Source organism: Lygodium microphyllum, chromosome 9, assembly GCF_053477565.2.
Source record: "Lygodium microphyllum isolate KBCC chromosome 9, Lygodium_microphyllum_v1.1.10, whole genome shotgun sequence".
Lineage (NCBI taxonomy): Eukaryota > Viridiplantae > Streptophyta > Polypodiopsida > Schizaeales > Lygodiaceae > Lygodium > Lygodium microphyllum.
In genome coordinates, this window is record NC_141143.1 from 111,631,387 (window position 1) to 111,643,920 (window position 12,534).

Here is a 12,534-nt window from a genome sequence, read left to right on the forward strand (position 1 = left end):
AAATAATTTGCGCATTGATTCAAGACGCGTAGAGATATGTAAATGTTATCTTAACGTGAAGGTTTTAAATTCAAAACCAGATACAACCCCAAGCGCAAAACCAAAGTCTTATTTTCACACTAAGCCCAACGGAGGCTCAAGAGAAGAAGTTTCTACTCAAACAAATTAAACCACCAGAATTCGACAGAAAAGGGAAGTTTGTTGAAGCTGATGCCGAAGTCTGGATTGAATCAATGGAGAATTACTTCAGTGCAATGGGAACAACACTTGTAAACTAGGCTATGATTGCCAAGCTCAAGCTTGGATGCCAAGGGGGGACATTGACTGTAAATTCATGCCATTTTAGGGGACTGGAATGGGAGAATGCCTTATGGGCAAAGAGGTTGAGCGGTGCATCCCTCTCGTTTTCCATTCTCTTTGAACCAAGTGCAGCACAGATTTGCTTCGGGCTAGGTATATCTACGTAAAGTAGGATGTCCAGGATCCGATGCTAGAATGCTATTAGAAGACATCAATAACTAGAAACCCAAATTTCACGTTGATCCTAATGGGTTCTCGGCCGCGAATGTTCCGTTGCGAGGCGGACTTAGGAAACCCTAGACGACAAACCTTGGAACATTCCATGGGAGTGCCGGGCGGTGACGCTTAGATTCATTTCTTGATGGGTCGCTAAAAGCATGCATGTATAGCTGTTAGGTGGGCACGTTACATTGGTCTAATAAGAAGATGCATGCATAAACTTATTTCTATACTCCACAATATCTAGCATTCCAAATAATTTGCATAACACTAGTTCTTTTTGCCAAACAAAGTACACATCGATGAGACACCATGAATTGATGGAAATCGGCAGAAAGAGAGAGAGGTTGCAACATGTGCTGATGTGCAGATTGAAAGATAGAGGATTGGCTGATTTGTTGCATGCACAAGATCTGTGCAAATCATCCATGGAATTATTGAGCAAGCATTGTGTCATGCACTCTAGGAACTCTGGCCATCCACTTTAATCATTCTAGTTTGACTAGTGAAGGAGGGGACTACCTTTGGGGGGGGGGGGGGGGGGGGGGGACGATGGTTGAGTGAGTGGCTTGTGACGAGATGTCAGGGTTTGCTCCTTCACTTGTACTTGCACCTGCGATCGGATTTGCATCGCTATGCATTTGCGAACGGCATGTTCTCTGTTTCTCTCTCTCATGTTCTCTCTAAAACTCAATGAGCCTGCGAAAGGGTGCATCGTGCCTGCGAGACGACGACTTGGATGGAGAAGGCAAGGGGGACTCGCCTGCCACATGGCGATCGAGTCCCCTAGTTAACTCTAGTTTCACTAATTTTGGTGATGGTGTGATGTACCAGAATGGCTTCTGAAATCAATTGTTGCAAGTCCAGGAATCACAATCACACATGCTTGCTAACCACTTCATTGACTCACTTCACTAAGATACACCTATGTATGGCTCACCGACTCTGATTTGACCTTGGTTTACTCCTCGAGTTAGGGTTACGTTTTGGCCATTGAGATGCGTGGGATACCTTCGTGGCGTCGATCCCGTTATTTTCGGGTCTCTTCCATGTGCCCAATAGTGAGGAAGCTTGGTTACCGCTCATTGGCCCGGAATTTCGTTTCATTAGTTAACGAGTCATATCAGTGCTAGGCTTGTTTGTAAGGAGAGTTGTGTCCATACCCTATCCATAATAAGTTCACTGAATTTCCTGAGGGAAAAAAACGGAAAAACGAAAGCGCATTTTCCTATAGGGGAGGCAAAAGCTGGCAGCTGAGAAGGAGAAAGAGATCGTTCTGAGCATGCGGATAATCAGCTTCAGCATCATTTCAGCGATTCAGGGATGCGACAGTATTGGCTATGGTCCTGCAAGCTTCCGACAGTCGGAAGGGCGCACATTATTACAATAACTAGGAAGGAGCAGACCCCCATCTCCCATCCCTTAAGCGCCGACTGACAGGCGCAGCCGCCATGGTGGCAGCGGCGCCCGCCGTGGCACTTGCCTCCCCCTCCTCCATCTCCATTGCAAGCTCCTCCCAGCCCTGCACCCCCTCCACCTCCGCTTCGTCTGTAGGGTTCCTGCCGTCCTCCTCCCGGTCGCACGAGCCCTCGCTCTCCTACGACTATCGCACTGCACTGCGCAGCAGGCGATGGCACCATACAACCCCGTGCAGCAGCTCAGAACACAGCACTAGCAGTGCACGAGCTGCGTGGACCAGTGATCCTGCATCGGCAGCGTCTGTTTCTGCGCAGGCTTCTGCCTCGGCATCCCTACGGAGGAATTCCTTTGCTGGAGCAGGAAGGGGCCCCGATTTGCAGTCAACATTCTTCACGAATGGAGCTTCTAGGTCATCTGAGTCAGCCAGAGTCCCTTCTTTTGATACTCACAAGTCCAAAAGTAGACGAGCACGGAGTGTTGTGAGTATGGCAACCGACTACTACAGAGTTTTGGGAGTGTCGAAGTCAGCTTCGAAGCAGGAGATTAAGGGAGCTTATCGGAAATTGGCTCGACAGGTAGGTACTTGGGAGAAGTGATCCATTTGATACATTAAGTATGGTAGCAACATATTGCTAATGCATTTTGTTAACTGAACCATTTTTGAAGCCAGTTTCATCTGTATCTTAGAGATTAGTTGTGCTTGCTGCTCATGATTGGCTCCTAAATATCACATATAATCCACATGTTTTAAAATCCATTACTTCGTTAGTGTATCCACATATTCTCTTATGTTTAGAGCTGTCCTTTAGTTCATCCTGCTTTGGAAAGTCTTGTTTTGTGCATGCACATGTGAAGTGGGTGCAGTTCCATCTTTGGAAAATGGTCACGCTGATGGTTAAAACTGTAACCCACTGCATGATGAATATAAGCCAAATTACTGCAGCTGGTTTAGTGATGAGAGGATGGTTTGCCTAATTTTTGGGTTTACTGGCTGTATGCAAACAGTCACTCAGTGTGTACATCTTTGTTGTATTCTTCTTGTTGCCTCAAGTTATTACAGAAACTAGCAGCCTGTTACTCTTACCTGCAAGTGCATCTGACCTCAGCTGCTAATCATTCTAGCAGCTGTTAACTCTGATCTACTGTTTGTCCGTACTTGTGTTAAAATGTACACTATTTGCTATGCATGACCACATGTGCTGAAAAGTAGCTCATCTGGCCCCATTACTCAGATGCTGCAATCAATTTCGAAACACAAGTTCCCTTTCCACCACTATGCGAGAAGTATGTTATCTGAAGGTTGAATTGTCGAGATAATATGCCCAATACACGCTGATGATAACAACCATTCACTTGGAGCTGCATTTGCATGAACATGGCTGCTCATATCCATATGGATCCTTAAGTCTTTCAATTTGATTTTTCCCTGGATATTATTAGGTGTACTTTGAATCTCTTGGATACACTGGCTTCCCTAGCTGATATTAGCTCACGGCCACTGCAAGACACATAAGGTTATATCTGTTAGCACCTTCTTGTTAATATTTTTTGTATATTCCTAGGCATGCTTGACATTCAGAATGGCTAAAGTGGCAGTCCTTTTTGTTTGGCTCATAGGTGGAGCCACATACTCTTCAGTAATGACAGGGTCTAAGGTGGTTTTAGATCTTCCTGCCTCCTCATTGTAGAGCCTTTCATACATCTTAAAGCTGGTAGAAAATAGGAGTTTGGAACAGGGCATTCAAATTGTAACTCATGGATCATTGCTGTTGCGTGCCTTTCAAGAGTTATTAGTCTGCGTTTGCTCAATTATTAGTGCTGACCAGGATAATGAAAAGCTGATTGGAATAAGGGAGTTTATATAACTGCTTGATTACTACGGCTAACCAGGATAAGTAAAAGCTGACTCCTAGCTGACAAGGATTCTGAAAACCTGACTGGTATAATGGCATGTAGATTGGCATGGATGAAGGTACTTAGAGCTACATGTTGGGGTTGACTGTTGTAGCCTTGTACCTTCATCCATAGCAGTCACATTGTTCCTTCTCTCTCTTGCGTTCTCTCTTTGTCTCCTTCTCTCTGTGTTCACTTTCCTCTTTCCATTGAGCACTCTCACATGGTATTAGAGCCATGTGTGGGAGTTGAAGATCTCAAAGAGGAGTATGCTGTTCACGACAAAACTTGCTAGGTGTCATCTCCACATGTTGCAGCCCTTGCGCTTGGAGTCAAACTGGGCAGGGCAGTGTGTTTCCAGCCTGCTTTTAGGTTGTGTTTACCAGGGTAGATTTGCGTTTTGCTCTTGGGCGGTCTCTAGTAGGTTGGGCAGCACCAATATTGCACCCTGGCGGCGTCAAAGAGGCTGTGCAGCCATTCTATTGGCCGGGCAATCCCAAAACAAACCTATGTCTTTTGCAGGCAGCATGTGCTGTAGAACTAGGCCTTGCATTACTTGCATTTTTGTGTAGGCAGCCCTTGTATCTCCGTGTTTTGTGCAGGTAGGTCATTGGTTCTCTCGGGTGGCACATTTGCAAGCTTGGTGGCATCTATTCTTTTGATGGGTGGCTTTACAAGCGGACATATTTCTTTCTTTGCTGTGTTATCATACTGGCTGGTTTTTGCTAACCAGGGCGACTTCTTTTTGGTACTGGGCGGCCTCTATAGCAAGCCAACATTAGGGTAGATTTGTGTTTACTATAAGGACTTGCTTTTTGGGCACTCTTGGTCCTTGACTAGCCCTTGAATTGGCTATGTTTACAAGTTGAAGATCTATTTTCCTGTGCATTTACTGCTCTCTTTCTCTACCGGGCATTGTGTGTTCCCTTTGGCATTAGATACTCCCTGTCTACCTTGCCTCAGCCAGTCTTCTTTTGTACCATGGCTCGACAAACCGTGATTATCTGGAGGACATCTCTTATTGGTTGCTTTTATTCTAGTGGCTGCATCTTCTTTTGTTTTCTTGCAGGTACTTTGGGCATCGATTATCTCTTGAGTTGAAGCTATGATAGCTTTTTGTCATAGATTCCCTTACGACGATGGATCACATCCACAGGATGGAGGAGATTCTGGATGAGCTTTCATTCCTTGTTACAGATATTTCTTCGGATGACCTAGCTGTGACACTTCTCTCACATCTTCCATCATTGACATATGATGTGTTCTACACTAGTCTTGTTACTTCTCGTAGCTGGGAGACTCTCACTTGAGAGGAGCTAGTTCCATTGGTGCTTGAGCAGGACGCGTGTCATAGTGAGCCAAATTCTTGTGGAGCCCGTGCACGTGGCCATGCTTATGCGTTTTATCTATAGGTATAGGACAAGCTAAGTAGAGAAAGGGGAAGAGGAAGAAGTTGGAGTCGTCTTTTGACTTTGATATAGCTTTTGTGGGGAAGCGTAGAGGGTATCCCATGTGTCCTCATTGTGGGAAGACCTCACACCCACCCTGAGGAGAAGTGCTAGAGGATATGCCCTCAGCTTTGTGTGGGAGCGAAGGGTGGATCTACATCTGAGCCTTCGTTTATCTCTACTTCATCACCTGCTATTTCCATTGAGTCAGTGTTTTTACATATTTATCAGGTGGAGGAAACCTTTGTCTAGGAGTGAAGGGTGTATCTACATTGGAGCCTTTGTCTATCTCTACTTCATCACCTGCTATTTCCATTGAGTTAGTGTTTCTACACATTTATTAGGTGGAGGAGCCTTCATTGATTGTCTCTTTCTCCAAGTAGCCTTGGCTCATTGCTAGTAGTGCTTCGAGTCCTATGACTCCCCGAGGTGATTTGTTACAGGTTCTCCATCCATCCGAGGGTATCATCATTGCTGGTGACATTTCTTCGATGCCTCTTAGTGGTGTTGGCACCGTGCCTCTATTGTCTGATTGTCCGTTGAGCTTGGTTTGTGAGGCCCTATACGTTCCTAACTTGGGCTTCCCTCTTCTCTTAGTTTATGGCATTCTTAGACTTGGGACTTGTGTCATCTTCACCAAGGTGGTCATCTTTGTTGAGGATTCTTCTATAAGAGCTGCTTTTGTGACAAGTTGGCAGGAGGGGGCTATCTATATTCCATTCCCCTTCCATAATCCATTGTGCAGGGCCCTTCGAGGCAATTTTCTATTGCCAACACTTGTTCGTGATTGTGCACCATTTATCCTACAGGTTTCATCCCATCCCCCACCATCTCCTTCGGTGGTTCCCTTGTACCTTCCATCCCTTTGAAAGGGGGACAATATTGGTGATGCAGCTGTGGATTTCTCGGCCCTTTGTGTTGCTTTTGTGACAAGTTGGCAGGAGGGGGCTATCTATATTCCATTCCCCTTCCATAATCCATTGTGCAGGGCCCTTCGAGGCAATTTTCTATTGCCAACACTTGTTCCTGATTGTGCACCATTTATCCTACAGGTTTCATCCCATCCCCCACCATCTCCTTTGGTGGTTCCCTTGTACCTTCCATCCCTTTGAAAGGGGGACAATATTGGTGATGCAGCTGTGGATTTCTTGGTCCTTTGTGTTTGAGAGGGGGACTTCCCAGGATCATGAGGAGTTGCTTCAGGGTTTTGAGTCTACTTTGGGCCTTTTTTAAATGCAACTACTCCTTTTCTTCGTCATCGAGCCACCATTCCCTATCGCTTGGCCCTTGGTCCCTAGTGTTTCTATGCAGCTTATGGCACCTTCGATAGTTCCTCACTACGTCTCATAGTTGGGTTAGAGGCTTGGCTCACCTATCCCTAATTGGAATTTTCAGGAGTGATCCTTTCGATGCCTCTTCGTTTCCAATGCCTTTGGTGGCTGTCCATTTGATTGGATTTTTCTGTGGAGAGGGGGTCTTGCTCCTCCCCCTTTCATTATCAATTATCCATCATTGATCCTTTGTAGTCAGCCCTCCTTATTCTCTCATCCCTCTGCTACGGTTTGGCACGCACACTGACATGTAGAGCTGTGTGTTGGGGCTGACTGTTGCAGCCTTGTACCTTCAGCCATAGCAGTCACATTGTTCCTTCTTTTTGTTGTGTTCTCTCTTTGTCTCCTTCTTTCCATGTTCACTTTCCTCTTTCCATTGCACACTCTCACACTTGGCACAGATTGTGGGACGAGATTTCAAAAATAAAAGATTGGGAGGTTTTGACATAGGAACAATGCATTAGGTGGATAGGCCAAATTATTGCTAGTTAGTTTTACAAGAGTATCGGCCAAATTTATTCAGCTCTAGAACAGCCACAAAAAGGAAAATCAATCATTTCTTTCGTTTGAGTTTTGCCATGACAAAAGTCCAACAAACTTTAAAAAGGGGCTAGAGGGACAGGCTACAACCACCCTTCATGTGCAATCATAATTATTCGTCAGCACCAGATTCATCCAGCCACATACCACACTGCCATTATTATGATAGTCCCTTCTGCCTACACGACTGCTGCTGCTGCTGCTGCTTCCCAAAACACAGCTGTGACAGCCTCCTCTAATTGCTCCTTCCCTCATTGATGGCTGCTGTCATTATCATGCTGCTGTCCTGCATCAAAATGCAGCTTTCTACTGCTGGCAACTTCATATGCTGTCCATCCAGGTCTGCTCCAGCCTGTCTTGTCGCAGCCATGTGCTGCCTAAACACAGCCTTTGTTCCGTTTGATTTGTTTTTCTATACACTTTGCTAGTCCACTTGTCTTTGGTTGGTATCAAAGCTGATGATTGCTGTTTACACCAAAGCTAGCATGAGCATTTGGACTGCAAGAACATGGGAACTAGCATCTAATATCTCAGCTTTGGAAGGAAGAACACAATCTTCTTCTTCGGAATGATCTGCATCATTAGAGTCTTTATTGCCTCCAAATTCTTATCCTTCATACCTTTGCAAGAAGGTTGCAATAGGCACATGTAATCATCCTTAGTTAGTATCCCCATGCCTTCTAGTGCACATCTATTTGTATTAGATCCTTCTCATCCTCTTTATATAGAGTGATTATAGTACCATGCAATGTGTTTTTAATTTCAAATACCACCTCCCCACTCTATTCTCAAAACCCTTTTGCTTTTCTCAAAGTTTACTTGCCTATACAGACTTGAGAGTCTTACCTCCATTTGTTAGGCACTAACTCATGTGCTAACCGATTCAACTCAACTTGGTGGTGCTTTGTTGGTGGATAACTTCAATCATATACAATGCACTTTATGCCTAGTCAAGTAAATTTGTTTAGTAATCCATTGATGGGAATTGAAGAAGTGCTCAATGTATCTTATATATCTTTTTAGGTAAGATACCAAGTGTGATGGTCCCGGCCCTCGGATACCTGCGCGGGGCCCTCTCTTGACCCCGTCTAGGCTCTAGAGAAGTAGTAGACCCATGCCCCAACATTGCCATTTCACCAACTCAACACATCACGGGACACCCCAGCACGACACGGCACACACAACTCTCACAGTTTGCAGAATGGCCCATCTTGAGGGCAGAAAGTCATATTCATCTCGAAAGAGTATATACAAGGTAGTCGGAGGCACAACAAGGGACTTTGTCACGGGTGGAGGGTGGAGCTATCAACGCGCTACAACATGACTCAAACCACGTGGGGTGAGGGAGCTATAAGAGTTAGTTCAATGCTTCCTAGTGAGGAACTTTTTTCAAGCACGATGCATCTTACATCTACCCTTGGGTAGCCATACTAGGGAATTCCCTCCTAGCCTCAAATTACATTTAACTCTCTCGCCTATTGTAGCTGCCCAACTGGGAAATTCTTCTTTGCTTGGTGGCCACTTCAGGGTGGCCCCCTAAGTTTGGCTTGCCTTTATAAAGCTATTTCCACTAGTGCCTACTATTTGCATAGCTATGGCAAGAAATGCAAATAGTGATAACAACTTGTCTCAATTGTCCAATTCTACCACCTAGTTCAATTGATTAAGTACATACAACTTTGAGAGTGTAGACTTTGGAATCTTGTACAAGAGTTAGAGCCATAGTTTGATCCATGTATCTCTCACCCTGAGCTGTTTGTCGATAGAATCTTGCAATGCCACTGCCATCATTGAGTTGTAGGCTTTGCTCCTAAGTTTTACTCTTAGTTGGAACATTTGTGACTTGCAATTTCCCACTAGGCTTATTCTACATCCACTATGCGGCTCAAGATTGTACATGCCATACCAATATTAATCATGAGCTCTAACAATTTTCCATAAAGGAAGGGGATGACTTGAAAGTCAAGATGGCAGAGTATCAACAATTACTTGTTGAGTGCGACATTATTTAGTATTGGCCCACCAAAACTAGTTGACAATGGCCCACCAAAACTAGTTGACAATCATGTTACTTCACTTTTAAACAAATTACCTGCCAAGTATTTCGATTTTTTGTAGTGAGTTATTAGTATGACCACTTTGCTGTGTTAGACAGTCATTTCCTGGACAGACGGATGTCAGCAGCCACGTCAGCAATCTGCGCAGGTGCCACGTGGCAGGGACAGGACAGGCTGCAGTCGGACAGGACAGGCTGCAGTCGGACAGGTTTTATATTATTTTCTTGCAGTCGACTGCCCGACCTGGTGCTGGGCATTCTTTTCGTTTTGGCTATTTTTTAGCCAGTTGGTGGCACACTCCAGTTATTATCATCATTCAGTGATTTCAGATTCTGATCTTAAGATCTGTTGGCTGAGACAGACTGTGCTCGGGGTGGCAGAGATCAAAGTCATCAAGTCGGAGACATACGCAAATATTTCCTCTGCCCCCTTGTGTATTTTTGCACTCTTATACAATATACTACACCGCAGATTTTCTGCGTTTACACTCTCCTTTTCTCTCTCTCTCTCTCTTCTCTCTGTGTTCACTCTCTCTCAGTCTTTGTCCTACGATTCCGCATTGCTGCACTTTGACATGGTATCGGAGTGGTGAAGATGGATTGATTGAGGGCTGAACCTATCTAAAGAGGAGATTTCAGCGCGACACAAGGCTGCGTTTCCAGGATTCGAGGGGAGGGCTGCGCATCGGATCAAGGCTGAAGCGAGCGTGGGCGTGTGGGAAAGGAGTCTAAACGGTGAATTTGTTGCAAGTTATTGCTGTTCGAAGGGGAGGAAGGCTGCGTTTGAGGCCTTCCATTGCAGATTTTACTTTTTCATCGCCTCCGGCGGTGAAGAAGGTTTGGGCAGCGGAAGAATCAGTCCTAGAAGGCTGTGTTTTCACAGTTAGAGGGGGCTGCTTTTGCGTTTGTGCAGGTATTGTAAGTTAACATGTCTACAAAGACTGATTTGGAGTTCCAGGCGATCATGGACAAGAAGGTGCCTGTCCTACTGGCTCTTCCAACGGATCAAAAGCTTGATGGTGACAATTACCGCATTTGGCGTGTGATAATGTTGGCGATTTTAGAGTCTTATGATTCGGTGGAACTGGTGTGGTGATGGAGGAGATTAATAGGCCCTCGGTGAGGGATGAGTCCAAACTCTCTTCCAATGCTCGTGCGGAGTTGACCAAGGCCCAGTCTCATTGGGACAAACTGAATGACAGGATTCGATCTTTTCTGTTTCTGTCTTGCACCACAACTGTGATAGCTCATATCGAGCACTTGACGATGGCTCGTGAGATATGGCTAGAGCTCGACCAGATGTACAACTGGATGACCCTGATGAAGAGGGTTTCTTTGGAGGTGCAGATGCGGACTTTGTCCGTGAATAAATCTTCTTCGCTTCGGAAACACATCAACAAGCTTTGGCAGCGTCAGATGCAGGTTCAAAATGCAGGGAAGCCTATTTCCTCCGAAGACATGGCGATCACTTTACTATCCTAGTTGCTGCTACGGTTCGGTACCTTTTATTCCGCTCTTATTGCTTCAGGGCGGGAGTCGACTCTTCGGTGGAAAAGTTTTGGACTTGAAATTGCTGCTGGTTACTCACAGTTTACAGTTTTCAGACTAGATGTATGTACCCTGGCAGTGAGCTTACATAAGCTTAAGCTGAAGCAAACACATAGCTTATGTATTGACAGTTATATCTACAGTTGAGACCACTTGTTTGAGGGTTGTTTTGGGGTGTCAGTGGGCTGAAATACCTTGGTTTTTTGTTGGTTCCTATGGTCTTGGACCAGGAGGAACAATTGAAGGGACAGAATGCTTCCAAATCGGAGACATTGGTTGGTCAAGCCTCTCAGAAGAAGGGAAAGGACCAAAAGAAGAAAAAGGAGGACAACAAATCCAAGAAGGACAAGGAGAAGAAATCAACTTGCCATATTTGTGGAAAGACCGGTCATTAGAAGAAGGATTGCCTCGACAAAGACAAGAAGGATACCAAGAAGAAGGACATGAAGGACTCTGGAGCGGAGGCTGCACCCTCATCAGTTGCTTTTCTACACTTAGCCGTCATTGAGGACTCTACACCGACAACTTCTGATGCTGCGATGAGAGCTCCCCATGCTCGAGAGTGGATTGTGGACAGTGGTGCCTCACGGTACATGACTTCTTCTTCCGTTGGTGTTGCCCATTTGCGACCTTCGCGTGGGCAAATTCTCATTGGAGATAGCTCTTCTGTGTCTATTGTTGCGTGGGGTGAGATGCAACTTATTTCAGATGGACGTGGTGGTACCCACACCTTTGAGGTGTTGCATGTGCCAGGATTGGGGTATCATTTACTTTCGGTTCATAAGGTTTGTGCTCTTGGCCTCTTGGTGGAGTTTGACAGTGATACTGTTCGAGTCCTTGATCGTGGATCGAGGAAGTTTCTCTCTGCAGGGTATGAGGAGAATGGAGTCTACAAATTGAAGTCTTCTTCAGCTCTTACTTCTCTTCTTTTTACTTCTCAGACACAGTCCTAGCAATGGCATGCTCGGTTTGGCCACCTGAACTACGAGTACCTTTGGAAGGCGTCGCGAGGGTCGTTGGCTTGCCGGACATAGTGGTGAGCCATCAACCATGTGTCTCTTGCATTCGTGGGAAATTGCATCGGGATGCGATTCCCAACAAAGCTTCTAGGCGGTCTACTTCACCCATGGAGCTTGTATCTACGGATCTTTGTGGCTCGATGAGGACCGAGTCCCTGAAGGGGAGCTTATACTTCATGTCGATTGTAGATGACTACAGCAGGATGTCTTGGGCCTATTTCTTGACTTTGAAGTCAGAGGCTTTCTCTCATTTCAAGGATTGGCTTCTCTTTGAGGAGAGCCGTTCTGACCGGCGACTGAAGACCTTGCGTTCAGACAAGGGAGGTGAATTTATGTCTAATGAGTTTGCCTGTTTTTGTGCAAATAGGGGCATTCACCAGGAGTTTGCTAACACCAACACTCCCCAAGAGAATGGCATTTTGGAGCGGAAGAACCGAAGTGTGATTGAGATGGCATACAACATGATGGAGCACTGACAGACACCTCAGTTTCTGTGGGCCGAAGCAGTGGCTACCGCAGTTCACATCCTTAATCGATCTCCCACTTCGGCCGTTGACAGGATGACACCTTTTGAGGCTTGTTTTGGGACTAAGCTTGATGTCTCTTATTTCAGGATCTTTGGATGTGACGCTATGTGTATATTCCGAAGACGCAAGGTGATAAGTTTGAGGCGGCTTCCTGACGACAGTTTTTTATTGGCTATAGCTCCCAATCCCAAGGTTATCGTTTGTTTGATTCTGTTAAGCGGGATGTCTACACGA

General features: G+C 45.5%; 1 protein-coding gene across 2 annotated transcripts in view; it reads left to right on the forward strand.

Moving 5' to 3' along the window:
* Positions 1-1,702: 1,702 nt before the first annotated feature.
* Positions 1,703-12,534, forward strand: part of LOC148031425 (Molecular chaperone Hsp40/DnaJ family protein) — a 108,736-nt gene continuing 97,904 nt past the window's right edge. Inside the window, exon 1 of one of the 2 annotated variants that reach the window (XM_087684963.1) lies at positions 1,703-2,513. In XM_087684963.1, the coding sequence (XP_087541089.1) occupies positions 1,971-2,513 (543 nt within the window). In that variant the 5' untranslated portion in view covers positions 1,703-1,970. The remainder of the gene's footprint in view (positions 2,514-12,534) is intronic. The other variant, XM_087684964.1, reaches the window with a different exon arrangement.